This window comes from Grampus griseus, assembly GCF_964374135.1.
Source record: "Grampus griseus genome assembly, chromosome: 6".
Lineage (NCBI taxonomy): Eukaryota > Metazoa > Chordata > Mammalia > Artiodactyla > Delphinidae > Grampus > Grampus griseus.
This window is the reverse complement of record NC_139000.1, coordinates 35,262,367-35,288,469: the sequence shown is the minus strand read 5'-3', so window position 1 is coordinate 35,288,469 and position 26,103 is coordinate 35,262,367. Positions and strand designations below refer to the sequence as shown.

Genomic DNA, 26,103 nt, shown 5'->3' with positions numbered 1-26,103 from the left:
CCAGCACTCTGGTAAATGTCACTAATGGAGGCATCCTTGGACTTACATTTTGCTCTACTTCTCCCCTTCCTTTCTCCCATACACAGTGTGGTTTCTTGAAAAAGTCATCTGTGTTCTGTTCTTTAGCATCTTTCTACTTGCAATAAACCCCTTACAATCTGGCTTGTGCCTCTATCTCTCAACTGAAACTGCTCACACCAGTTTCCAGTTGCCAACAACTTCCTGGCTGTTAAGTCCAATGGATTTTGTAGTCTTCGTTGTACTTGATTCACCAGTAGCTTTTGACAACTTCTTCCTTGAAACATTATCTGTTCTACCTTCACATCCATGGTACCCCCTCTTTTGGTTTTATTTCTTTCTCTTAAACCACATATACTCATGGTTGCAGTTTTGTATCACATCAAATAACATAGTTATCTTTTAGATGGAAAAATTATTTCTGCATAGTAATTTCATGTCTTCCCGGTGCTCTACTACCTGAACAAATTTGTAAACCGCTGCATGAGTTCACATGCTTATGTGCATACCAGTTAAAATTGTATTTAAGGGACTTCCCTGGTGGCACAGTGGTTAAGAATCTGCGAGCCAGTGCAGGGAACATGGGTTTGAACCTGTTCTGGGAAGATCCCACATGCTGGGGAGCAACTAAACCCGTGCACCACAACTACTGAAGCCTGCGTGCCACAACTACTGAAGGCCGTGCACCTAGAGCCTGTGCTCTGCAACAAGAGAAGCCACCGCAATGAGAAGCCCGCACACCACAATGAAGGGTAGCCCCTGCTCACCGCAACTAGAAAAAGCCCGTGCACAGCAATGAAGACGCAATGCAGCCAAAAATAAATAGATTAGTTAATTTTTTAAAAAACTATATTTAATGGCTTTTAGCTAGTCTTAATTCGTGACCCACGTTTTTTATTAGAGGATATAAAACATTTGTTGACTGTGTTTTTTGTTTGCTTGTTTTTTGTTTTTTTTTCTTTGATGTGCGGACCATTTTTAATGTCTTTATTGAATTTGTTACAATATTGCTTCTGTTTAATGTTTTGGTTTTTTGGCCCGAAGGCATGTGGGATCTTAGCTCCCTGACCAGGGATCGAACCTGCATCCCCTGCATTAGAAGGCGAAGTCTTAACCACTGGACCGCCAGGGAAGTCCCTGACTGTGTTTTTGATTATATCCCAATTGGTAATAGCTGAGATTGTAAATTCCATTTTGTATTTTCATTAGAAAACATCTCACAGGTTATTGTCATCCTCGTTTTTCAATTTAGGAAATGGAGCTAAAAGTAAAGTTGTTTGAAGAAGGTTATTTTTATAACCTACAGATTATTTTCCTGTATTGAGAAAATAAAACATCCCACAAACCACCTATTCGCCACATTAAATAACAACAAAATCAGTTGACAGACCAGTTAGTTGACCCTCTTTGTAGACACCCAATAAAGAATATAAGAAATAAACTTATCCAAGTTTATTCTCATCCTTTCAATCTCCAAAAAATATGGGGGGAATTAGTTTTTTCTCCTCCTGTTTAAAGCCCGTGCCACGTCAGGAGTTTTGCTCTATCCATCCTTTCTCTGTGTTTTCAACTTCTCCACCTCTATTAGCTTTCTCACATGTTCAGGTCTCTCCCATTCTAATAACAAACTCCACCAAATCCTCCTCCTAGGTACTGACTGATCTTATTTTGCCCCTTCTTACTCATGCTTCTTAAAATAATATATACCTACTGTCTACTTTTCTTCAACTTCCATTCATTTTTTAAACATTTCTTGTTATGAAATGTAATATACATAGTGAAAAGTGCATCAGACATATGTGTACAATTTAATAAATTAGTTATATAACACACTTAAGTTATATGACACCACTGTGTTCGAAAATAGAAAATTGCAGCTACCCTGAGACCCTCTGTGCTCTATTCTCTCCCCATAGGAAGTAACAACTGTTCTGGCTTTTGTGGGTAATCACTTCCTTCCTCTTCTTTATAGTTCTACCACCTTTGAATGCCTCTCCTTCACTCTTCAACCTATTGCTTTCTACTCTTTCTACCTTCTTACTGATTCCAGAATTCTCACAATAAAGTTATCCATGAACAGTGCGAATTCTAAGGGTGTTTGCCAGCCCTAATCTCACTAGGCTTCTCTGCTGTATTTGACATCGTAGATCAGTTCATCCATCTTGAAACTACTCTAAGGTCTATGACTATTCTCTGTGGCTCTGCGTTCTTTAACCTCTCCTTCTCTGTCTCTTTCACAGGCTTTTCTGCCTGCCCCTCGTGTGTTGTTGTTCCCAGGGTTCCATCTTTAGCTCACTGCTGCTCATCTGGCTATGGCGATACTGTCCACTCTGGTCATTTCAGCCTCCACTATTAATGCAGCTTTCAGATCTAATCTTCAGCACAGATGTGTTTTCTAAGCTTTATCTTACATAGATAACTGCCTGGTGGACATCTGTCTCCACCTAGATACTCAACATCCAAAAAAGACTTCATCATCTTTCCCTCTAAATTGACTCTGCCTTCTTTTCCTACCTTTTCTGAATCAGTTGTTGACACTACTGCTCACCAGTTTACCCAAGTTAGAAACCTGAAAAGCATCCTAATTTCTCTTTACCGTCTACCTAAAATTTTCCATTTGATTTACAAACAGAAATTTGTACAAAATTACAAATTTACATCTAATTCTTTTAGAGTAAATTTAAATTTTTTATATTTCAAGGGAAGCTTTACCTGAGTTCGTTACCCATCCAATGATGGGTCCTCCTTTTCACTCCATTAATACCTTGTACACGCTTCTATCACTGTGCTTACATTGTTGTCGTTATCTATTTTTATGTCTGTCATGTTCTACTGGGCTTTTATTCTCTGAGATACCTAATACGTAACACAGTATTGGGCACAATGTGGAATGGAATGAGGAGTGAGGAAGGTGAGGAAAGCACACATTGATGTTAAGAATAAAAGAATTGTTATGTTACACACTTCAATACACAGAACCATCTGAATATGGGGTCTCCACACTAAACTGTAGGAGGCAGTATTTCTTTTCTTCTTTTAATTTTATTTATTTATTTATTATTATTATTATTTTTTTTGGCTGCATTGGGTCTTTGTTCCTGCACGCAGGCTTTCTCTAGTTGTGGCAAGCAGGGGTACTCTTTGTTGCAGTGCACGGGTTTCTCATTGCGGTGGCTTCTCTTGTTGCAGAACACGGGCTCTAGGTGCGCGGGCTCAGTAGTTACAGCACGTGGGCCCTAGAGCACATGAGCTTCAGTAGTTGTGGCACATGGGCTCAGTAGTTGTGGCACACGGGCTCTAGGGCACATGGGCTTCAGTAGTTGTGGCATGTGGGCTCAGTTGTGGCCTGCGGGCTCTAGAGCGCAGGCTCAAGTATCTGTGACACACAGGCTTAGTTGCTCTGTGGCATGTGGGATCTTCCCGGATCAGGGCTCGAATCCGTGTCCCTTGCCTTAGCAGGCGGATTCTTACCCACTGCGCTACCAGGGAAGTCCCAAGAACTTTTGTTAGGTAAGTGATTCCTTAGAAATACTGCCTCCTGGGACTTCCCTGGTGGCACAGTGGTTAAGAATCCACCTGCCAAGGCAAGGGACACGTGTTCGAGCCCTGGTCCGGGAAGATCCCACATGCCGCAGAGCAACAAAGCCTGTGCGCCACAGATACTTGAGCCTGTGCTCTAGAGCCTGCGAGCCACAACTACTGAAGCCCGCACACCACAACTACTGAAGCCCACGTGCCTAGAGCCCGTGCTCTGCAACAGGAGAGACCCCCCCACACCGCAACGAGGAGTGGCCCCCGCTCGCCACAACTAGAGAAAAGACCGTGCACAGCAACGAAGACCCAATGCAGCCAAAAATAAATAAATAAAAACCTTGAGGATATATATTTTTTAAAGTTCTTTTGGAAAGAACGAGGTTTTAATTTTCTTCTGACATTCACTAAATCTTCACAAATATTCATGTTGCAGACCAAACCTGGACCACCCAAAAAGCCAAAGACCCCTTCTGGACAATCAGCCTTAGTGTATTGCTACAACTGCGGGCAAGAAGGCCATTACGGACATGTAAGTTTAAGTGGAATTTGGGCATAAAGCGTTCTGTTGTTCAGGAGTGGTTGCTGAAAGATGAGCCCGAGTAATTCTGAACACATTTCTTTTATAAACTAATATCTTGAAGTAAGACTTAATATATTTTCAACTAATTTACTTCTGTCCCTACCAGAGTAACAGATCTGTCAGAGCACATTCTTCTAAATGTTTTAAGTTTACATGCATGTTAGTCTAAAACAAATACAGCTCATAGAATCATTCAGACAAATAATAGTAGTCAATAGAATGGTTACAGTTCTCACGAGTTCTTAGGATTACTAGTACTTTGACTCAGCCAAATCGTGATTTTTAGATTTTCTATATAGTTCTCCAGTGTCTCTGGTTTTCCCCGGTACTGTGTTCAGTTAAATCTTTACCACTCACATGCAAACCCTGACACTCGCTAGTGGAAAGACAGAGGTGCTGCATCATCAGCCATCCTGCCTACCCCACAAATGCCCCAATTCCCTATCCAACCTGCATATTTCCTAACCCTAACTGAAAGGGCCAAACTGTGTGTGTTCTAGATACTGAGGTGTCAAAGCAGAAACTTGCTGCTCTGAGGTGGGAGTGAGTCTCCTAGCCAGTTATCTCATTAAGCATGAAACAGCAACAGTTCATCCCAGAGACAGGATGCAATAAGAATAGACTCACAGCCCATATGTTCTGGGAATCTTGAGACAGAGGAGGAAAGGCAGTGGCACAAGAAGTAGAAAATTTGTATGGAGAAATACACTCCCAGTCTCCAGATAGGCTTCTAATAGCCTAGAAACCAAAATATACTAATATCAAGTCAGATCTGATGACAGGAGGTGGAAAGCACACAGAGGTAGGGAGTCTACAAAATGGATAGAGGTGTGAGCAGTAGGATGGAATGGTATTGCAGGCCACGTGTTGAGTTCTGACCATAGCACTTCACCAGTGCAGACCTTGGGGACAGAGCTCTACGATACGGGGAGAGACAAAAAGTCTGGAGAAGAAAAAGTGTGGGACAGAGTCCATCAACAGATGGAGTTTTTCTTCCACATTGGGACAGCAGGACCGTGGAGTGAAGGGATAGAATATGAAAGAGAGGATGGAGCTCTGATCCTCAGTTTTAATTTTTGCTCTACTACTGACTTAACCATGTGACTTAAAACAACCCGCTTTTTCTCCCTGGTCTCCAGTTTCTTTATTTCCAAAGCAAAGAAGTTGTACAGGGAGAGCTCTCAGCACTGATTTGATATTTCCAATGTGATCAGATCCATGGTATGGGGATACAGACGGAGGGACCTTGCAGTATAATTACTTCACTTCTATAGAAATCACACTGAAAAGCTAGTTTGAGAATACCTTGTTTTTGCAAAATTATCATCTCTAGATCTTTTACTGCTCTGTGTATTCCTCCTTGTTGCCAAAACTCAGATGTTGTTTAGCGAACATATTCACATAAGCAGTCCACTGCCACATGAATCACACAGATGTACAATTTATGCTTGCTTACCTCTTTAAAGCAAAAGGGTATAATTTTAGCATTTATGTTTGTTCAATTAAGGAAAAACAGTTAGAGTTGGACACATACTGCTTACTAGTCACTCCTGTTAATGTAGATAGGAAATATATTAAAAGCATTTGGAACTTATCCCTGAAATCTAGATTTAGATAATTTTTAATTTACCATAAAGCAAATTTGGCAGCCTCATTGCTGCCATAGATGAAGAACTCTAGATTATCCACACTAATGAAGAAGATCAGTGGTGTGGCTAATCCAGAATAGTAGATAAATTATATAGCCAACTATCAATTGTCTGTGCTAATGGAGGGGACCAGCGATGTGGATAATCAAAATATAATTTACATTTAGCTTTGGAAAGTGTTTATAGTACTGTATAGCTCTGTAGAGCCACATCAGTCTAGACTGTATAGGATCCAAATAGGAGACTGGGCAGGTAGTTACAGCTGTCTGCGGGCCCCTCCCCTTCAGTTTCAGAACTTCAGCTCTATAGATGTTAATAAATAGCTTCTTCATGTGAAAGATACTCTAAGGGGAATGTGGCATCACCCTTCCCTAATTCCACTCACTGTAACTGGGGAGGCAGGGACAATCATAAGCAGCTCCATATGAGGCAAACTGCAATAGGAAACAGTACTTACCATGTAAAGAGACTACTCCAGGATGAGTGGGGCGCTGGGAATGTATCAAGAGCTCTAGTACCTTTTTGTAATTGTAATTTGCTCTTAATATTCTATAGAATCTGTCTTAGTCTCTTCAGGCTGCTATAAACAAACTACCATAGACTGAGTGGCTTACAAACAACAGGAATTTATTTCTCACCACAACCATGGTGCAGAATCAGTGTCTTGTGAGGGCCACTTCCTCATAGATGGCACTTTCTTGCTGTGTCCTCACATGGTGGAAGAGGCTAGAGAGCTCTGTGGGGTCTCTTTTACAAGAGTTCCACCCTTGTGATCTAATCACCTCCCAAAGGGTCCACCTCCTAATACCATCACCTTGGGGTTTAGATTTCAACACATGAATTGGGTGGGGGGATACACAAACATTCAAACCATAGTAGAATCTTCGACCCAAATCTTTTTTTTTTTTTTTTTTTTTTTTTTTTTTGCGATATGCAGGCCTCTCATGTTGTGGCCTCTCCTGTTGCGGAGCACAGGCTCCGGACGCGCAGGTTCAGCAGCCATGGCTCACGGGCCCAGCCGTTCCACGGCATGTGGGATCTTCCCGGACCAGGGCACGAACCTGTGTCCCCTGCACCAGCAGGCGGACTCTCAGCCACTGCGCCACCAGGGAAGCCCCTAGATCTTTTATGGGTATCATTTCTTCTGGAAACTTGGTGCCACCATGGATAGTGATTTATAAAAGCAATTCTTTATGTTACCCTATAGGTTTGCCTTATAACTTTCAACACCCAAAAAAGCCCAGAAAGATCCAGAAACTCAACAACAGGTTAAATCTGAAGATAGTTGGAAGGAGGAAATTATAAAGATAAGAACCAAAATTACTGAAATAGAAAACATGATTAATAGCATCATCAAAACCAAAAGCTGGTTCTTTGAAAACATTTTCTTTTCAAAAGAAAAGAGACTTCTGGAAAAACTGCTCAAAGAAAAGGAAAAGATACAAATAAACAATGAGTGGAAAAGTGTAAATAGCTTAAAATACAGTATAATTTTTTACTTAAAGAATACTGTATAAACTTCATAAAGTTCAATGTTAGGGACTTCCCTGGCTGTCCAGTGGTTAAAACTCTGTGCTTCTACTGCAGGGGGCACAGGTTTGATCCCTGGTGGGGGAACTAAGATACTGCATGCTGCATGGCCAAAAAACAAACAAAAAATAAAGTTCAATGTTAAATCTGAAAATGCAACTAAAATAAATAATTCTCTGCAAAAATATAAATTAATCAAAATGATTGAAGAACAAACTTAGATGAACCAGTACCACTAAAGAAACTGAATTAATAATCAGAATTCTCCCCACCAAAATATACCAGACCCAGGTAGGTTTGTAGTCAAGTGTTACCAAACCTTATCTATTCAGATAGATAATCCAAAGAACACCACTCACCTTAGTCTGTGAAACTATTATAACCTAAAAATACTTCAAAATATCTACAGAATGTTACCATTTTTGTGAAATCTGAACACTTCAAAGTTATACTATTGTTTATTGGAATATTTATTAATAGTAAGAGTATTAAAACATGAGAATGGCAGGGACCAACTTTAAGACCATGGCAGCTTCTGGAAAGGGAAGGAGATGAATGGGAAGTGGGAAGGAGAGTTAGACGGAGGATCTCATTATATCGTTAATGCTTAGGGGGAAACAACTAAATTAAGGGTAAATGTTGATTTGATAAAGCTAAATGGTTAGGTACAGATTTCCATTACTTTATTTTCTATACTTAAGTGTATATTTAGAATGATTCCTAGTTTTTAAAATCTACAAATTATGTTTCTAAGTGTATGGTGGCCAGTTTGGTCAAGTATCTTAGAATTACAAGTTGACCTCTTGCTCTGTTGGTGGAAATGTAAATGGATACAGCCACTATGGAAAACAGTATGGAGGTTCCTTAAAAAACTACAAATAGAACTACCATACGACCCAGCAATCCCACTACTGGGCATATACCCTGAGAAAACCATAATTCAAAAAGAGTCATGTACCACAATGTTCATTGCAGCTCTATTTACAATAGCCAGGACATGGAAGCAACCTAAGTGTCCATCAACAGATGAATGGATAAAGAAGATGTACATACATATAGTGGAATATTACTCAGCCATAAAAAGAAACGAAATTGAGTTATTTGTAGTGAGGTGGATGGACCTACAGTCTGTCATACAGAGTGAAGTAAGTCAGAAAGAGAAAAACAAATACTGTATGCTAACACATATACATGGAATCTAAAAAAAAAAAATGGTTCTGAAGAACCTAGGGGCAGGACAGGAATAAAGACGCAGACGTAGAGAAAGGACTTGAGGACACGGGGAGGGGGAATAGTAAGCTGGGACGAAGTGAGAGAGTGGCATGGACATATATACACTACCAAATGTAAAATCGATAGCTAGTGGGAAGCAGCAGCATAGAACAGGGAGATCAGCTCGGTGCTTTGTGACCACCTAGAGGGGTGGGATAGGGAGGGTGAGGGGGAGATGCAAGAGGGAGGGGTTATGGGGATGTATGTATATGTATAGCTGATTCACTTGGATATAAAGCAGAAACTAACACACCATTATAAAGCAATTATACTCCAATAAAGATGTTAAGAAAAAAAAGAATTACAAGTTGAGTATATAATGACAAAGTTATGATAAATCAGCTGAATTCTATGCAGATATTTCACATACTTTCTTCCTAAGAGGTGCAGATTTTCCCCATTATCTGAAAGTAGAGCGTTCCTGTGAAACCTTTCCTAAGCCAAAGTAGCTGTAGAGCAAAGCAGCAGTTACCTTACAACACATCTTTCTAACGAATGCAAAAAATAAATGGAGATAAAGCACAGATGCTCACAGACACAGTTCAAAGCTATGGTGGCTTGATGCCGAGATGCTGAGTGTAGTTCCTGGGGGAGGAGCTTGGTGGTGCCACTCTCACTGCTCCGGGTGCTCACTCTCTCTGTATGGTTGCTGCAAAACAAATGCTAAACACTATTTTCACTTTTCACCTTTTCTTGTAAAGGTGAAAATCCTCTTCATATTTCTTTCTGCTAGTGAAAACAGGTCTTTCATAAAAGTGAAGCGGTATAAAGCAAACTTTTTAAAAGCAGGGGATACTTGTAGTTTAATTTTCTTCAGTACCTAGCTAAGAAGCACTGAACGTTTATAATAAATTTTAGGCAAGATGGCAGAAGACAGAAGCGGAAAGTTCCAAAATGAAGCCTCTTTCAAATGAAAGACATTATTTGGTTTGAGACAAGCTGAATGGATATGTGTCACAGACCAGGATAAACAAAGCCTACTACATGGGACGTGGGTCAGGCCAAGGATGTGGATTTGGAAAGTAGCAGCTACCAGAAGGCCAGAGTCAGGAGAGTAGGGAGCTGTCCTGGGGTGAGTGAGAGGAGTGATCTCTTCTTGAGTAGGGGGAGCAAAGAGAAGAGAGGTTTCCTTCAGAATTACCTAGGAACATTTTCAAGCTAGGCACAACCCACCACCACCCTGCTCCCCACCATAAGAATTACTGCCCTTGTGAGCAGTGAGTGTTGGCTTAAAATAAGCTTGCAAAAAACTACTTGTGTGGATGAAAAGGAGTAAAGGGCTAAGAATTTACCCCCACATTGAGGGCGTAAATGTGAAGAGAAGAAGAAAAGGAGAAACACTTGATGGAAGGCTGTTAGAAGAGACAGACAAGCAAAGAGCTGATAAAACATAATTTTAAATAAAATAAACCCTGCAACAGAGGAACAAGGCATTGCTGGGGGAGAGGGTTGGCAGGGAAGATTTAAAGAAGATAAGAAGGGTTTTGTAGGTAAAGAAATAAAGGAAGAAAATCCAAGCCTGAAAGACTAGCATGTAAGCACGATCGGGTGTTTGGCTGATCCTCCCAGTGTCCCAGCAAGACCACATCCTGCAGCCACAGTGTGAGTATCAGCAATGGGGGCTCGTCACTAATTACAGTGGTCCATAATCTTACAAAAAAAGTTGTCTGAACAGTGTGACCTTGTGACATCATAATTTCAAATACAATTTGCAGGAATGTACAGAAAGACGAATGTTTAGCCAGACCTTTCCAACATCTCCATTCATCTACTACTATGATGACAAATACGAAATCCGGGAGAGAGATCAGAGAATAAAACGAAAAGTGAAAGGTATGTTACTAGATTTCTTACTAAATCACCTTTGCAATAGTTCCTTAATTTCTTTTTTTGCACTGTCTTTGCAAACTGCTTTGTGGGCCTTTGGTTAGGACAGAAAATGTTTTTAATAGTTACTATAGAAACCGGAACTTTCTTGTTTTCTTTTCTTTTTAAAAAATTTATTTATTTAATTTATTTATTTTTGGCTGCGTTCGGTCTTCGTTGCTGCACGTGGGCTTTCTCTAGTTGCGGCGAGTGGGGGCTACTCTTTGTTGCGGTGCGCGGGCTTCTCATTGCAGTGGCTTCTCCTGTTGCAGAGCTTAGGCTCTAGGCACGCGGTCTTCAGTAGTTGTGGCTCGTGGGGTCTAGAGTGCAGGCTCAGTAGTTGTGGTGCACGGGCTTAGTTGCTCCACGGCATGTGAGATCTTCCCAGACCAGGGCTCGAACCCGTGTCCCCTGCATTGGCAAGTGGATTCTTAACCACTGCGCCACCAGGGAAGCCCGAAACTGGAACTTTCTTGATCTCCAGAAATCAAGCACCCACTTCCAAAATCCTGTGTTTTAATCTATTCACCGTGAACATTTTTCTCACATAATGATCATTTTAGAAAATGTCCAGAAAATACTTATATCCATTTATGCATGCAGAGTTCTTAAAGCTTCCTTTGAGATTTTTCTTTTAGACAAATAATTAAGTTCTCCCTCTTTATATCTCTAGTATTTTTCAAGCAAAGAAAAGCTTGCCCTGCTAGGTGATTCCTGGAGCTTCCCCAAAGAAGTCATTTTTTATTGGCCACCATTATGAACAGAGCTCCAGATCCACAGCCACCCTCCATTTCTTTATTTGCTGTTGCTAACATAATGTTCTTTCTCACCAAATTATTTTATAATTTAGGCTTATTTTCTCTGCCACTCTTCTTTCTTGCCGTATGCTTCACAGTGGTTTACAAAGTTACTTTTTTTGCTTTCAGGACCAAATAGTTCTATATTTTTCAAGTTAACTCATACATTGTTGACCCTTGGCCTTTTCATTATTCTCTTCTAGACTCTCTCTGAGTTCAGGTCCTTTCAAAACGAAGATAGTAATTTTGGAGGAAAGTAGAAGAATTACCTCTCAACTTCTGCATATTTTATCTCTCTATGTAGAGAAATTATAGTACAAGAAGATAATGATTAGACAACTAAATTTTTAAAAGATTACAAAGAAATGCACCAAAATGGCATCTCTGGATTAAAGGGTTGTGGATGCTTTCTCTGTTATTTTCTCTGTACTTTTCTGTATTTCCCAACTTTTCTTTAATGAGCATTTATAACTTTTATAATCAGGGAAATATCCTTTGTTCTCCTTTTTAATTAGTTATATCAGCAACTCTGTGGCACAGATCCACTTTGAGACTCACTATATTGGACTTTATATTTTATACTGAAGTCTATAAGTAATTATGGATACTTACTTTTGCTCTATATTCTAGATTTCAGTTTTGTCCCCTAAGTATACTACTTCGCACTCTGTCCCATTTTTTTATTGGTGACTTCTTTAATCTTTCAAGATTCTGTTGACCTTAGTTTTCATCCCTCACTATAAGCTCATCTCCCACTTATCCCATCAGAATCACTACCATCAGACGCGTACAGTAAGCGTGCCAAGTCCTGATAAAATATAACATCAGATCTGGCACTTAAACCTCTTAGATACACAAGTGTGTGCACATGTGCACACTCAGTCTCTAAGCCAGTGATCTCTACTCTGGAGGAATAATGTGGAGGAATAATCTCCTGTCCAGTATGGCATCCACCTATAAGTACTGTGGCCAGACTTTATCTTCAGAGTATAATTGAAATGTCATATGAAACTGTCAAAAGGCCACATTATACATCTTGCTTCACCTTATCATCAAGGGCTGTCTCTTTATCACTGCAGGAACTTGAATTGGTCACACGTGACTTTTCACAAAGCTGACATGATTACTGCTCTCACTGGTCCCTGTCTCCCTTGTTGAACCTAGTTAAACTGTATTGAACAAAATAAGTATCATTGGATTTCTGGATGTTTTCCATGTTTAGAAATATAGAACTACAACCATTGAGTTTTTAGTGAGTGATTTTTTTACCTTAGTAAGGGCTCTTTAGAATGTCATATCATTAATGCATTTAAATGTCTGGCTTCCCTCTCTGCTAAGTTATTTACAGACCAATGAAAGCTCTGCATGGAGTTGCTGAATATGCAGAAATACTTTATGTTTTCCAGAACTTCAGAAGAATGGGGACTTTCCAAGGCAGTTCAAGAGGCCTCATATGGAAACAGCAGATAAGAGGCCCCACCGTGATATGAGGAAGAGCCATGCCTCATGGAGAAGTAACACGTGGCCTCAAGAAAAGAAAGAAACCCAAAAAGAAGCCATGAACAGGACCAGCAGAGAGCGTGAGAAGCACAGGAAGGCTGACAGGTGTCATGAAGTGGATGAGGACTACCCCAGGGGCCCCAAAGTCCACTCTTCTCCTGGCACTGTCAAAACCCAGAAGCCTCACAAGCCCTTTCACCACTCATTGCATTACCACAAGCCAAGAGAAGACAGGCTGCCCAGAGAGGGCAAGAGGGTCAGGCATAAGAAAAAGGAGAGCTGTTTGGAGGATGATGGCAATGATAATTTATTTCTCATTAAGCAGAGGAAAAAAAAGTCTAAGCTGTGAGTTAGCTTCTGATTTGGCTTCCCAGTGTTTGGTCTTCATGTCTACAACATCCTGGCAATATTTGTATTACCTATGATTAAATAAAATGAGGTTTTTGTTTTTGTTTTTTTAATCTCAGCCATACCTAGAGCTATTGGACAAAGTCCTTGGAGATCTCAGTTCTCTGTGTCCAACAGGTTATTAGGTAAGAAAACAAAGATAAACTCGGATTTCCCCTGTTCCAGGACGTCATTTTTATTCACTCAGTACCCTAGGGATAGGAAGAATTAATCTTTTCATACAAAAAATTTTTTTTAATATTTTGAAAAAATAAAAAAGCTCATTAAATGTATGCAGTGTATGAAAACTAAATCCTTGCAAGAAGATAAATTAATGCTAATATGAAAAATTCATCACTTTTTCAGCATTCCTTTTTTTTTAATATCGGAAAGGATAATAACTATATATCTAAATCTGGCTTTTCTTGCTTCTGAAGCTGGTGTCAGAATCTTACTTTGGTCAGCGTATCACAGGCTGAAAATGAGGGTGTCGTCATTGAAGCACTGAAGAGACAGGGAATTGGGTTTTAGAGCAAAATACAAGTAAGGAATCCATCCAGAGTAAATGTTGAGAAACAGATTTCCTGAAACAAGTGAAAAGAGTCATCAAAAATTTTAACTTAATCACAAGGAAGTCATTTTTACCATTTTTACAGCCATACTTGAGGAAGACTGTCCCTCAGATATTTAAGATGAATATCATCCAACTTAAAAAATTGTTTTGGGGGCTTCCCTGGTGGCACAGTGGTTGAGAGTCCGCCTGCCGATGCAGGGGACACGGGTTCGTGCCCCGGTCCGGGAAGATCCCACATGCCGCGGAGCGGCTGGGCCCATGAGCCATGGCCGGTGAGCCTGCGCATCTGGAGCCTGTGCTCTGCAACAGGAGAGGCCACAACAGAGAGAGGCCTGCGTACCACAAAAAAAAAAAAAAAAAAAAAAAATTGTTCTCTTGGGTTTTTTAACTACCACAGAGTTACACAGAAGTTTTTATACTTGTGAACCTTTTGTACTTATCAGAGCCTAATGTTAGAATAAGAAAAATAAAATGTCTGAAATAGAGTAAATAAATTTGTCTACTATGTAAAAAGACAATGAGAGTTTGAGTAGTGACAAAGGGTGTACTTGGGTTGGACAAGTAAGTAAAGTTATAAAATCTCTATAAACTGGGGTCAAATGCCCTTACTGTGCCCAAGCCCTAGCTTTATGCCAGAATAAAATGAGATGGAGTAACAAAATGTTTCTCCATGTTCTCCAACAATTGGAATCTTAAATTTGTGTTTTCCTCTTTGTGAAGTACACAGTCTGCTGTATATCTGGTAGGATTAGCTCTCTTTTCTTTTGGAGGGCAAGGGAGAATCTCTCCTCTAGAATCAGACTTGGTGTCTTTAGTTTACCACCTTCCCTGTGGCTGCCCAGCTTTCAGCTAAGTGTCAAGCATTCGTTGTGTGTTGGTGGTTGGCTTCCTAACATCTACTGGGATTGTTCTGACCCTGAGGTAAGTGGGCACAGTCTTTTAATACCCTGCTGAAAGTGGCAGCCATGAAAAATGGCTTCATAGAGTGGTAAGCCTTGAGATAATTGGCATTATTTCTTAGTAGAACCTGGGACAGGTGTGGCTTATTACTGATGTGGTGTGACTAGCATTCCTTCAGATCTGAGGACCTCTGCTTTCAAGGCAGAAGTGGGATTGCCTTTCATACTTAGAAAATTGTTTGGAGGAGGGAAGAAATGAAGCTCTTCTTCTATTTGTTTCTGCACATTATCTTCTTTTTCCTCCCAAATTTTATTTTTTTTTATTAGACAAACATTTTGTTCTGGGGTATAATTTACCCTTCAGGTCCATGCATTTATATGCAGATAGGAAAGGAGGCTGAGCTACTTCACTTTGGGGCATTAGGATGATAAGGAAAGAACAGAAACACAAGAGGAGCTTCTGCTCCATTCCCTCTTCATTGCCCTTGGCACCTGGCTCTTACACCAAGTGTTCAGTTAGTCAGTCTACTCACACACTAACTTTCCATACAGAATGGGGAGTTTAAAATATTTAGTGATTTGACAATCAAATAAGACTTTAAATGGATAAATGTGGTTAAGAGAAAAGGAGATGTCCCAAACAATAAGGATCCACATAGTTGCTAAGATTGAGAAGACTCTAAACATCTTTTGCCTCTGGTCCCACTTTGATTAGAAAGAAACAGCCTGAGTAGCTCCTTTCCTGGATTCTAGCTTGATTCATGTTTGGCTTTCTTAGAGCACAGAGAAACCGTCTCCCATTTTCTCAATGGAAAGCCTTGCTTTCATGGACCATGCTACTGACAGTGCCTATTATTTCAGAACCATGCTATTAACAGTGCTTATGATCAACTCTTTATTTTTATGTTATACAAGGAGTACATATTCTTTTTAAGGGGGAAAAATGTTTTTAAAAATTTTTTCTAGTTACCATTTGTCATCGTACAAAGTTATTACAATATTGTTGACTGTACTCACCATACTGTACATTTCATCCCCATGACTCATTTATTTTTTAACTGGAAGTTTGTACCTTTTTTTAAAAATTGAATTATAATTGACTTACCAATTATATTAGTTTTAGGTATACAACATAATTTATAAAGTGATTCAGTATTTTATACATTACAAAATTATCACCATGGTAAGTCTACTTACCATCTGTCACCATGTGAAATTATTACAATATTATTGACTATGTTCCCTACGGTGTACATTACATCCCTGTGATTTATTTATTTTATAACTGGAAGTTTGTACCTCTTAATCTCCCTTATATATTTCATTCATTCCCCCCACCTCTCTCCCCTCTGACAATCACCAGTTTGTTCTCTATGAGTCTGTTTATGCTTTGTTATGCCTATTTCTATATTTTGTTTTTTATTCCACATATAAGTGAAATCATATGGTATTCATCTTCCTCTGTCATTTATTTCACTTAGCATGAAACCCTCTAGGTCAATCGGTATTGTTGCAAATGTCAAGATTTCATTCTTTTTTATGGCTGAGTAATATTCCACAGTGTGTGTGTGTGTGTGTGTGTGTGTGTGTGTGTGTGTCTGTATCACACCTTTATCCATTCGTCTATTCATGGGTACTTAGGTTGCTTCCATATCTTGGCTCTTGTAGATAATGCTACACTGAACATAGTGTTTTCAAATTAGTGTTTTTGTTTTCTTTAGAAAAATATACAAATAGGGGAATTCCCTAACGGTCCGGTGGTTAGGACCCCTCACGTTCACTGCCAAGGGCCTGGGTTCAATCCCTGGTAGAGGATCTAAGATCCCAGAAGCCACATGGTGCAGCCAAAAAAAAAAAAAAAAAATCCAGAAGTGGAATTGCTGGATCATATCTATCTTCAATTTTTTAAGGAACCTCCATGCTGTTTTCCATAGGGGCTATACCAATTTACATTCCCACCAACAGTGCATGAGAGTTCCCTTTTTTCCCACATCCTTGCCAACAACTTGTTATTTCTTATCTTTCCGATAATAGCTATTGTAACAGGTGTGAGGTGATATCTCATTGTGGTCTTGATTTGCATTTCCCTAATGATTAGTGATGTTGAGCATCTTTTAATGTACCTGTTGGCCATCTGTAGGTCTTCTTTGGAAAAATGTCTATTCAGGTCCTCTGCCTATTTTTTAATCGGGTTTTTTTTTTTTATATTGAGTTGTATGAGTTCTTTCTATATTTTAGATACTAACCCCTTATCTAATATATAATTTACAAATACCTTCTCCCAATCAGTAGGTGGCCGTTTTGTTTTGTTGATAGCTTCCTTTGCTGTGCAGAAGTTTTTTAGTTTGATGCAGTCCCACTTATTTATTTTTTGTTTTTGTTTCCCTTACTGAGAAGACATCCAAAAAAATATGGCTAAATGACAAAGAGCATGCTGCCTATGTTTTCTTCTAGAAGTTTTACAGTTTCAGGTCTTATGTTTAACTGTTTAATCTGTTTTGAGTTTAGTTTTGTATATCGTGTGAGAAAGTAGTCCAGTTTGATTCTTTTCCATGTAGCTGTTCAGTTTTCCCAACACCGTTTATTGAAGAGGCTGTCTTTTCCCCATTGTATATTCTTTCCTCCTTTATCGTAGCTTAATTGACCATGTAAATGTGGGTTCATTTATGGGCACTGTCTTCTCTTCCATTGATCTGTGTGTCTGTTTTTGTGCCAGTACTGTACTGTTTTGATCACTGTAGCTTTACAGTATAGTTTGAAATCAGTGAGCATGATACCTCCAGCTTTGTTGTTCTTTCTCAAGATGGTTTTGGCTATTTGGGGTCTTTTGTGTTTCCATATAAATTTTAAAATTATTTGTTCGAGTTCTGTGAAAAATGGCATTGGTATTTTGATAGGGATTACAATCTGTAGATTGACTTAGTTAGTATGGTCATTTTAACAATATTAATTCTTCTGATCCATGAGCACAGTATATATTTCCATTTGTTTGTGTCATCTTCAGTTTCCTTCATCAGAGTCTCAGAGTTTTCCAAGTACAAGTCTTTTACCTCCTTGGTTAGATATATTCCTAGGTATTTTATTCTTTTTGTTATAGTTTTAAATGGGATTGTTTTCTTAATTTCTCTTTCTGATAGTTCATTGTTAGTATATAGGAACACAAAAGATTTCTGTATATTAATTTGTATCTCACAACTTTATTGAATTCATTTAGTAGTTCTGATAGTTTTTTGGTGGCATTGTTAGGATTTTCTATGTATAGTATCATATCATCTGCAAACAGTAACAAATTTTACTTCTTCCTTTTCAATCTAGGTTTCTTTTATTTCTTTTTCTTGTCTAACTGCTGTGGCTAGGACTTCTGGTACTCTGTTGAATAGAAGTGGCAAGAGTGGGCATCCTTGTCTTTGTCCTGATCTTAGAGGAGATGCTTTCAGGTTTTCACTGTTGAGTATGATGTTAGCTGTGGGCTTGTCATACATGGCCTTTATTATGTTATGTTCCCTCTATACTCACTTTGTGGAGATTCCCTGGCAGTCCAGTGGTTAGGATTCGGCACTTTCGCTGCCAGGGCCTGGATTCGGTCCCTGGTTGGGGAACTAAGATCCTGCAAGTTGTGTGACATGGCCAAAAATAGATAAATAAATAAATGTTAAATTTTGTCAAAAGCTTTTTCTGCATCTGTTATATGATTTTTATTCTTCAATTTGTTAATGTAGTGTATCACATTGATTAATCTGTGGGTGTTGAACAATGCTTGCATCTTGGCATAAATCCCACTTGATCATGATGTATGATCCTTTTAATGTACTGTTGAATTTGGTTTGCTAATATCTTTTGTTGAGGATTTTTGCATCTGTGTTCATCAGTGATATTGGCCTGTAATTTTCTTTTTATTGTAGTGTCTTTGGTTTTGGTATCAGGGTGGTGCTGGCCTCATAGAATGAGTTCAGAAGCATTTCTTCCTCTTTAGTTTGTTGGAATAGTTTGATAAGGATAGGTGTTAGCTCTTCTTTAAATGGTCGGTAGAATTCACCTGTAAAGCCATCTGATCCTGGACTTTTGTTTGTTGGGAGATTTTTGGGTTTTTCTTTGTTTTGGTTTATTTTTATTACTGATTCAATTTCATTACTGGTAATTGGTCTGTCATATTTTTTATTTCTTCCTGATTCAGTCTTGGGAGATTATATATTTCTAACAATTGATTAATTTCTTCTAGGTTGTCCATTTGATGATGTCAGTTATAACTTCTCTTTCTGATTTTATCTGTTTTTTTCTTGATGAATGTGGCTAAAGTTTATCAATTTTGTTTATCTTTCTTAGTTCCATTGATCATTTCTATTGTTTTTTTGGTCTCTATATCATTTATTTCTGCTCTGATCTTTATTATTTCTTTTATTCTACTAACTCTGGGTTTTGTTTGTTCTTTTTCTAGTTCCTTTAAGATGTACGGTTAGGTTGTTTATTTGAGATTTTTCTTGTTTCCTGAGGTAGGCTTGTACCACTATAAACTTCCCTCTTAGAACTGCTTTTGCTGCATCCCATAGATTTTTGTATCATTTTGTTTCCATTTTCATTTAACTCCAGGTATTTTTAAACTTCCTCTGATTTCTTCAGTGATCCATTGGCTGTTCAGTAGCATATTGTTTAGCCTCCACATGTTTGTGTTTTTTGCAGTTTTCTTGTAGGTGATTTTTAGTCTCATACCATTGTGGTCAGAAAAGGTGCCTGTATGACTTAAGTCTTCTTAAATTTAGTGAGACTTGTTTTGTGGCCTAGCATGTGATCTATCCTGAAGAGTGTTCTGTGTGCACTTTATTTTTTTTCCCCCACCCCCACGCCCCATGTGCACTTTAAAACAATGTGTATTCTGCTGCTTTTGGAAGTAAAGTTTTATACATACACGCGTGCACACACACATATATATCATATATATATATATCTGATCTAATGTGTCATTTAAGGCCAGTGCTTCCTTATTGATTTTCTGTCTGGATGATCTCTCCACCGATGTAAGTGGGGTGTTAAAGTCCCCTACTGTTATTGTATTATTTTCAAATTCTCCCTTTATGTTTGTTGATATTTGCTTTATATATTTAGGTGCTTCTATGTTGGGTGCATATATATTTACAATTGTATATCTTCTTGTTGGCTAGGTCTCTTTATCATTATATAGTGTTCTTCTTTGTCTCTCATTACAGTCTCAATACAGTCTATTTTGTCTGATATAAGTATTGCTACCAAAGGGGGAAAATGGTTTTAACATAAAAATCATACTTGATTCTTCTACCCAAAGATATGGTTAAAATTCTTAGTGTCTATCTGTCCAGGCTTTTTTCTATACATAAATATATTGTTTTGTAGCCTGTTTTTCCACTTAATAATGAAAATCTTTCTTTTTGATCAAACATATATCTACATCATTTTTAATGGTTACATGATATCCTATTATATAGTTATACCATAATTTATTTAATCAGCTCTCTGTTGTTGACTTTTTTGGTTGCTTCTGATTTTCATTATTAAAAAAAAAAAAGAATCCCTCTACACACATTGTATCTTTTCCAGTTATTCCATATAAAACAGAACTTATGTGTCAAAAAACATGCATATATTTCATGCAAGTTTTAGTACATGTTGCAAATTACATTCCTGGCAGTGCATGAGAGCGTTCATCTCCCCACTCCCACAATAACATGGAATATTTTCATTCCTTTTTCTCTTTGCCACTCTGATGGGCAAAGAAACGTTATTTGTTAGTGCTGCAGGGAAAAGATTGATATGAGCTGTGTTTGTAAGGAGAGACAGGGTTAACAGTATACCAATAATCTGTTGATAAAAGATACAGAACGAAGCTGCTCATAGGAAACAACTGAAAATTCTTCTGCCAACAAAAGATTACGTACAAAATAGTAGAATCATTCCTTCATCACTATCTTGATCCCCTGATCTTTACCATTTTGGGTGTTCACAGTTTAGAGGGTAGTGCTGGCATCTAGTGAGTAGAGACCAGGAATGTTGCTAGAATCCTACAATGCACAAGACAGTCTCCTACAACAAAGAATTAACCAGCCCAAAATATTAGTAGTGCTGAGGTTGAGAAACCCTAATTGAAGTCCCAACCCCTTTCTCAAAAGGAATTCTCACTAGAAGAAGTGGGTGCAGGTTGCCTTCCACATCTGACAGGATGTACCCTTATCTTGTAAAGCTTAGACATTCATCAGACTGTGCTGGTGTTTGAGAGTTTGGTGGGGTATGTCCCACTCATCTGAAATAAGGGCCTCTAGTTTCATGGCATGAATATCTACAGACCATTTGGTCCCCTTTGTGGTGGGACAAGGCTACTGGCCGCTCAGCCAGCTGAGGGGAATTACTTACTGGTATAACCAGGAGGCATGGATACAAATGCTAGAGCACCAGTCTGGGGTGTTAGCTGTGTCGCAATAAATAGAGAATTGTGGTGTGAGAACAAAGGGAGTAAATTGAGGCAGGGGGCAGTGTGGTGGGCAGGGTTGGAGACTATCTAATGGAACATTTGATTGGTTAAGAATGTCAGTAGGGGGCTTCCCTGGTGGTGCAGTGGTTAAGAAGCTGCCTGCCAGTGCAGGGGACACGGGTTTAAGCCCTGGTCCGGGAAGATCACACATGCCGTGGAGCAGTTAAGCCCATGGGCCACAGCTACTGAGCCTGCGCTCTAGAGCCTGTGTGCCACAACTACTGAAACCCACATGCTTAGAGCCCGTGTTCCGCAACATGAGAAGCCACTGCAGTGAGAAGCTTGCGCACCACAAGGAAGAGTAGCCCCCATTCTCCCCAACTAGAGAAAGCCCACTTGCAGCAACAAAGACCCAGCGCAGCAAAAAATAAAGAAATTTATTTTTTAAAGAAAGAATGTCAGTAGGTTGTAGACACCAGGACCCAAGTCCAGCACAGGCCCCTAGGGGTGACTTATTAACATTTCAAAAAGTACCAACCATTGGAAGACATGCAGTGCCTGTCATGCAGAGAATCACGTCATGTGATGAAGCTGTTTCAGAGTTGTGCTATCCAGAGAGAACAACTTAAGTTTCAGGTGCATTTAATGTATGTTTAATGTATATGATGGACATCGTATTGGGTTGGCCACAAGTTCCTTTGGTTTTTAAGTAAAACTAAAAGCCACATTTTTCATTTTAACCAAGAACCTTATTGAACAGTGTTTTCACCGATTTGTTCCACTACTTTCTGCCATTTTTCAGGCAACTTCATAATTCCATCTTACCAAAACTTTTTATCCTTTTGAGCAAAGAACTGTTCCAAGGGCCTTTTACAGTCTTCCAGGGAATTGAAATTTTTTCCGTTAAGAGAATTTTGTAAAGAGCAAAATAAATGGAAAACCGAAGGTGCAATGTCTTGTGTATACATACCCGTCCTAACAATTGTGAAATAAATCAGCTTTTAAAGTGATTTACTGGGAAATGTTTCCAATAAAACACAGTAAGGGAGTGGGGAAGTGGGACAGGGAAGAGAAGAGAAAGAATTCAAACTGGATTCCTTATCAAATCAGGGTCCCACAGAGGGTAGCTCTCAGAATCCCAAGGGAACACTAGAGACAGCAGGGGCCACACCTCAAAGTTGCCCTGATCAGGGGTAAAGGATATGTGTGTCTATATCATTTTTTGTCTTATTTTAAATCAGCCATTGTTTAAGAGCTGCTCCAGGAGCCTTTCCCAATCAACTCTGGCTCTAGACAAAAGTGGGTTTGGGCAGTGAGAAGGAGCCTCCTGACAGAGACACAGGAATATGAATGAAAAACATCATCTATAACCGTAAACTCAGAACAGCCCTTACCACAAAAGAATATTTGGCAGTCATACATCAAAAATTTTTTTTAATTTTTGAATGCAGAAAATACAACTTCATTTTGATGTACTATATGTACTCATTTTCTCAATAAGAGTTTATCAGCTTGTGGTACCCATATATGACAGTGCAAAATGAAAGAGCCCAGAATATCAAATTTATTGCAGCATATATCATAAGTCTTTATCAAAAGTAGTTTCAGAAATTTCTACTTCCAGCCAACACTGGAGTAACAGGGATCAGATTTACCCTCCATCCTGAAATAATGTAAAAATATATGGGAAGGGCTTCCCTGGTGGCACATTGGTTGGGAGTCCGCGTGCCGATGCAGGGAACACGGGTTCGTGCCCCGGTCCGGGAAGATCCCACGTGCCGCGGAGCGGCTAGGCCCGTGAGCCATGGCCGCTGAGCCTGCGCGTCTGGAGCCTGTGCTCCGCAACGGGAGAGGCCACAAGAGTGAGAGGCCCGCGTACCGCAAAAAATAAAAAAATTAATTTTAAAAAAAAGTAAAAAATATATATATATGTGAAGCAGTTTTCAAGGCATTGAACATAGACAAGGAAGAACAATGAACTTTGAAAGATAGCCTTCTGACTGCCCCAGCTGACTGCATGGAGGGTTTCCCAATTGTGGAGCAAGGAGGGGAAACCCAAGAAGAGCCTCACTGAGGAAACAGAGCTGGGAGCCTGGAGAAGCCAAAATAGCTAGAGTTTGCAGGTCGGATTACCAGAAAGGAGAGAGCTGCATAGAGAGCCCAGAGATCTATGTGCAGAGGGTCCCCAGCTAAGCACTGGTCAGTGCATATGTGTGAGGAAACCACCTGAAAGGATTAGAGGGAACTGTATCTGGAGCTCACACAAGGCCAAGAATAGTTTCTGTTCTCACCAGTCAGAGTGGAAAACCTCATAGTTCATGCAGCAGTGACTACAGTACTCAGAAGAGTTTTTGGTCTAAACTTGGTCTAAACTTTTCTCTGGTTCTGCCTAACTAGCTTAAAAACAAGACCTGAGAGAGTCAGAGTGTTTCCAAATAACTTCACCAATTCCAAGAACAAAGCTCAGGATTATTTATAGGAATAAAAAAATATGCAGCACCCAATAAGGTCAAATTGACAATGGAATTACTGCAAAAAATGCAAATTATAGTAACAGAAGATCCATGGTTGCCTGGGGGTGGGGATGATTGGGTAGGGCAGGAAGATTACACAGGGGCACAAGGAAACTTGGGGGTGGTGAATACCTTCATTATCTTGATTGAGGGATAGTTTCACAGATGTATATATATGTCAAAACAAAAGTCTAATTTCATTCGTAATCTACTGGAAACATTTTAATGTTTTTTCACTGAATTGGGAATATTCTGGAAAAAAAAAAGAAGGGCAAGGGCAAGGATCAGTAGTCCGCAGGCCATCCTCAGTTTTGTTTCCTGCTTTGCCCATGGGGGTGCTAAGAAGGAGACTGATCACAAGGCACATGTCCAACTTTTGGGGCCTAGGGGAGGGCAGTAGCTGACCTCTCAGGCCTAAGTGGTAGGAAAGGTATCTAAGAGGCATGCTGGTGAAAATCTGCACCAGCATTCGGGGACCATGGCCCAGAGGCTGATGTCTAACTTCCTGCCCTAACATTTAAAGCCTTCCCAGCTTATCTTCTGCAGTTTTTCACTCCTCTTTCTCCTCTGCCTCCTTCACCCTTCCAGACCCATTGGATAAATGATTAGGTCATGCTTTACCTATGCTGTTGCCTCCTTCCAGAATATCCTATTCCACTTTTATGACCACCACAGACATTAATCCTTTGGTATTCTTATTGCTTTTTGAGTTATTTAGTCAACAGATGTTTGCCATGGACCCTTTTTGTGCCGGTAGTAGTATTGATTAAGGTTGACTTTACTAAGAAATCTCAAGGCTCAGGGACTAACAAGCAATTGAAGAGACAAACACAAAAATGACTTTGTCATACAGGTGAGGAGCGCAGGGATGGATATGGGTCGTCCTGTCAAGGAGAGTCAAGGGGACTGGGCAGGACCTCTCTTGCCCAGGACTTCCAATGGGTGTTCATAACAGAATAAAAAATTTCCAGCATAACGAAAGGGAAGAGCCCTTCAAGGAGAAGGAATCTTGTCAGTAAAGGCATGGAGATATGAAAAAGCAAGGATGTAGCCCATACTCATTTCCTGGGGCACAAACTAGATGACTTAAAACAGTAGAATTTGTTCTTTCACAGTCCTGGAGGCCTGAAGTCCAACGTCAAGATGTCAGTAGAGTTGGTTCCTTTTTTTTTTTAGTTTTTTAAAAATTGAAGTATAGTTGATTTATAATACTATATTAGTTTCTGGTATACAACAGTGATTCAAAATTTTTATAGATTATACTCTATTTAAAGTTATTATAAAATATTTGCCATATTCTCTGTGATGTAAAATATATCCTTGTAGCTTACTTATTTTATACATAGTAGTTTGTACCTCTTAATCCCCTTCCCTATTTTGCTCCTCCCCCATTCCCTCTCCCCACTGGTAACCACTAGTTTGTTCTCTGTATCTGTGGGTCTGCTGCTTTTTTGTTATGATCACTAGTTTGTTGTATTTTTTAGATTCCACATATAAGTGATATCATACAGTATTTGTCTTTCTCTGTCTGACTTATTTCACTTAGCATAATGCCCTCCAAGTTCATCCATGTTGCTGCAAATGGCAAAATTTCATTCTTTTTATGGCTGAATAGTATTCCACTGTATATATATATATACCACATCTTCTTTATCCATTCATCTGTTGATGGACACTTAGGTTGCCTCCACATCTTGGCTATTGTGAACAATGCTGCCATGAACATTGGGGTGCAAGTATCTTTTTGAATTACTGTTTTTGTTTTCTTCGGATATATACCCAGGAGTAGAATTGCTGGATCATACGGTAGTTCTATTTTTAGTTTTTTGAGGAACTTCCATACTGTTTTCCATCATAGCTGCCCCAATTTACATTCGTACCAACAGTGTACAAGTGTTCCCTTTTCTCCACATCCTTGCCAACATTTTTTATTTGTGGTCTTTTTGATGATAGTCATTCTGACAGGTGTGAGGTGATATCTCGTTGTGGTTTTTTGATTTACATTTTTCTGATGACTAGTGATGTTGAGCATCTTTGCATGTACCTGTTGACTATCTGTAAGTCTTCTTTGGAAAACTGCCTATTCAGGTCTTCTGTCAATTTTTTAATTGGGTTGATTGTTTTTGATATTGAATTGTATGAGCTGTTTATATATTTTGGATATTAACCTCTTACCAGTCATATCATTTGCAAGTATTTTCTCCCAGTTAGTAGGTTGTCATTTTATGTCGATGGCTTCCTTTACTATGCAAAGGTTCCATTTGTTTATTTTGCTTTTGTTTCCCTTGCCTAAAGAGACAGATCCAAAAAAATATTGCTACAATTTATGCCTATGTTCTCTTCTAGGAGTTTTATGGTTTCCAGTATTACATTTAGGTCTTTAATCCATTTTGAGTTTATTTTTGTATATGGTGTTAGCGAATGTTCTAATTTCATTCTGTTAAATGTAGCTGTCCAGTTTTCCCAGCACAACTTATTGAAGAGACTACCTTTACTCCATTGTATATTCCTGCCTCCTTTGTCATAGATTAATTGGCCATAAGTATGT

At 39.2% G+C, this 26,103-nt stretch overlaps 1 protein-coding gene across 3 annotated transcripts in view; it reads left to right on the top strand.

Annotated features, from left to right (window-relative positions):
• ZCCHC7 (zinc finger CCHC-type containing 7) overlaps window positions 1-14,109 on the top strand; it is a 245,239-nt gene extending 231,130 nt beyond the window's left edge. For all 3 annotated transcript variants that reach the window (XM_082657262.1, XM_082657261.1, XM_082657263.1), the window contains exons 7-9: window positions 3,986-4,081; window positions 10,299-10,416; window positions 12,653-14,109. In XM_082657262.1, the coding sequence (XP_082513388.1) occupies window positions 3,986-4,081; window positions 10,299-10,416; window positions 12,653-13,095 (657 nt within the window). In that variant the 3' untranslated portion in view covers window positions 13,096-14,109. The remainder of the gene's footprint in view (window positions 1-3,985; window positions 4,082-10,298; window positions 10,417-12,652) is intronic.
• The last annotated feature ends 11,994 nt before the right edge of the window (window positions 14,110-26,103 follow it).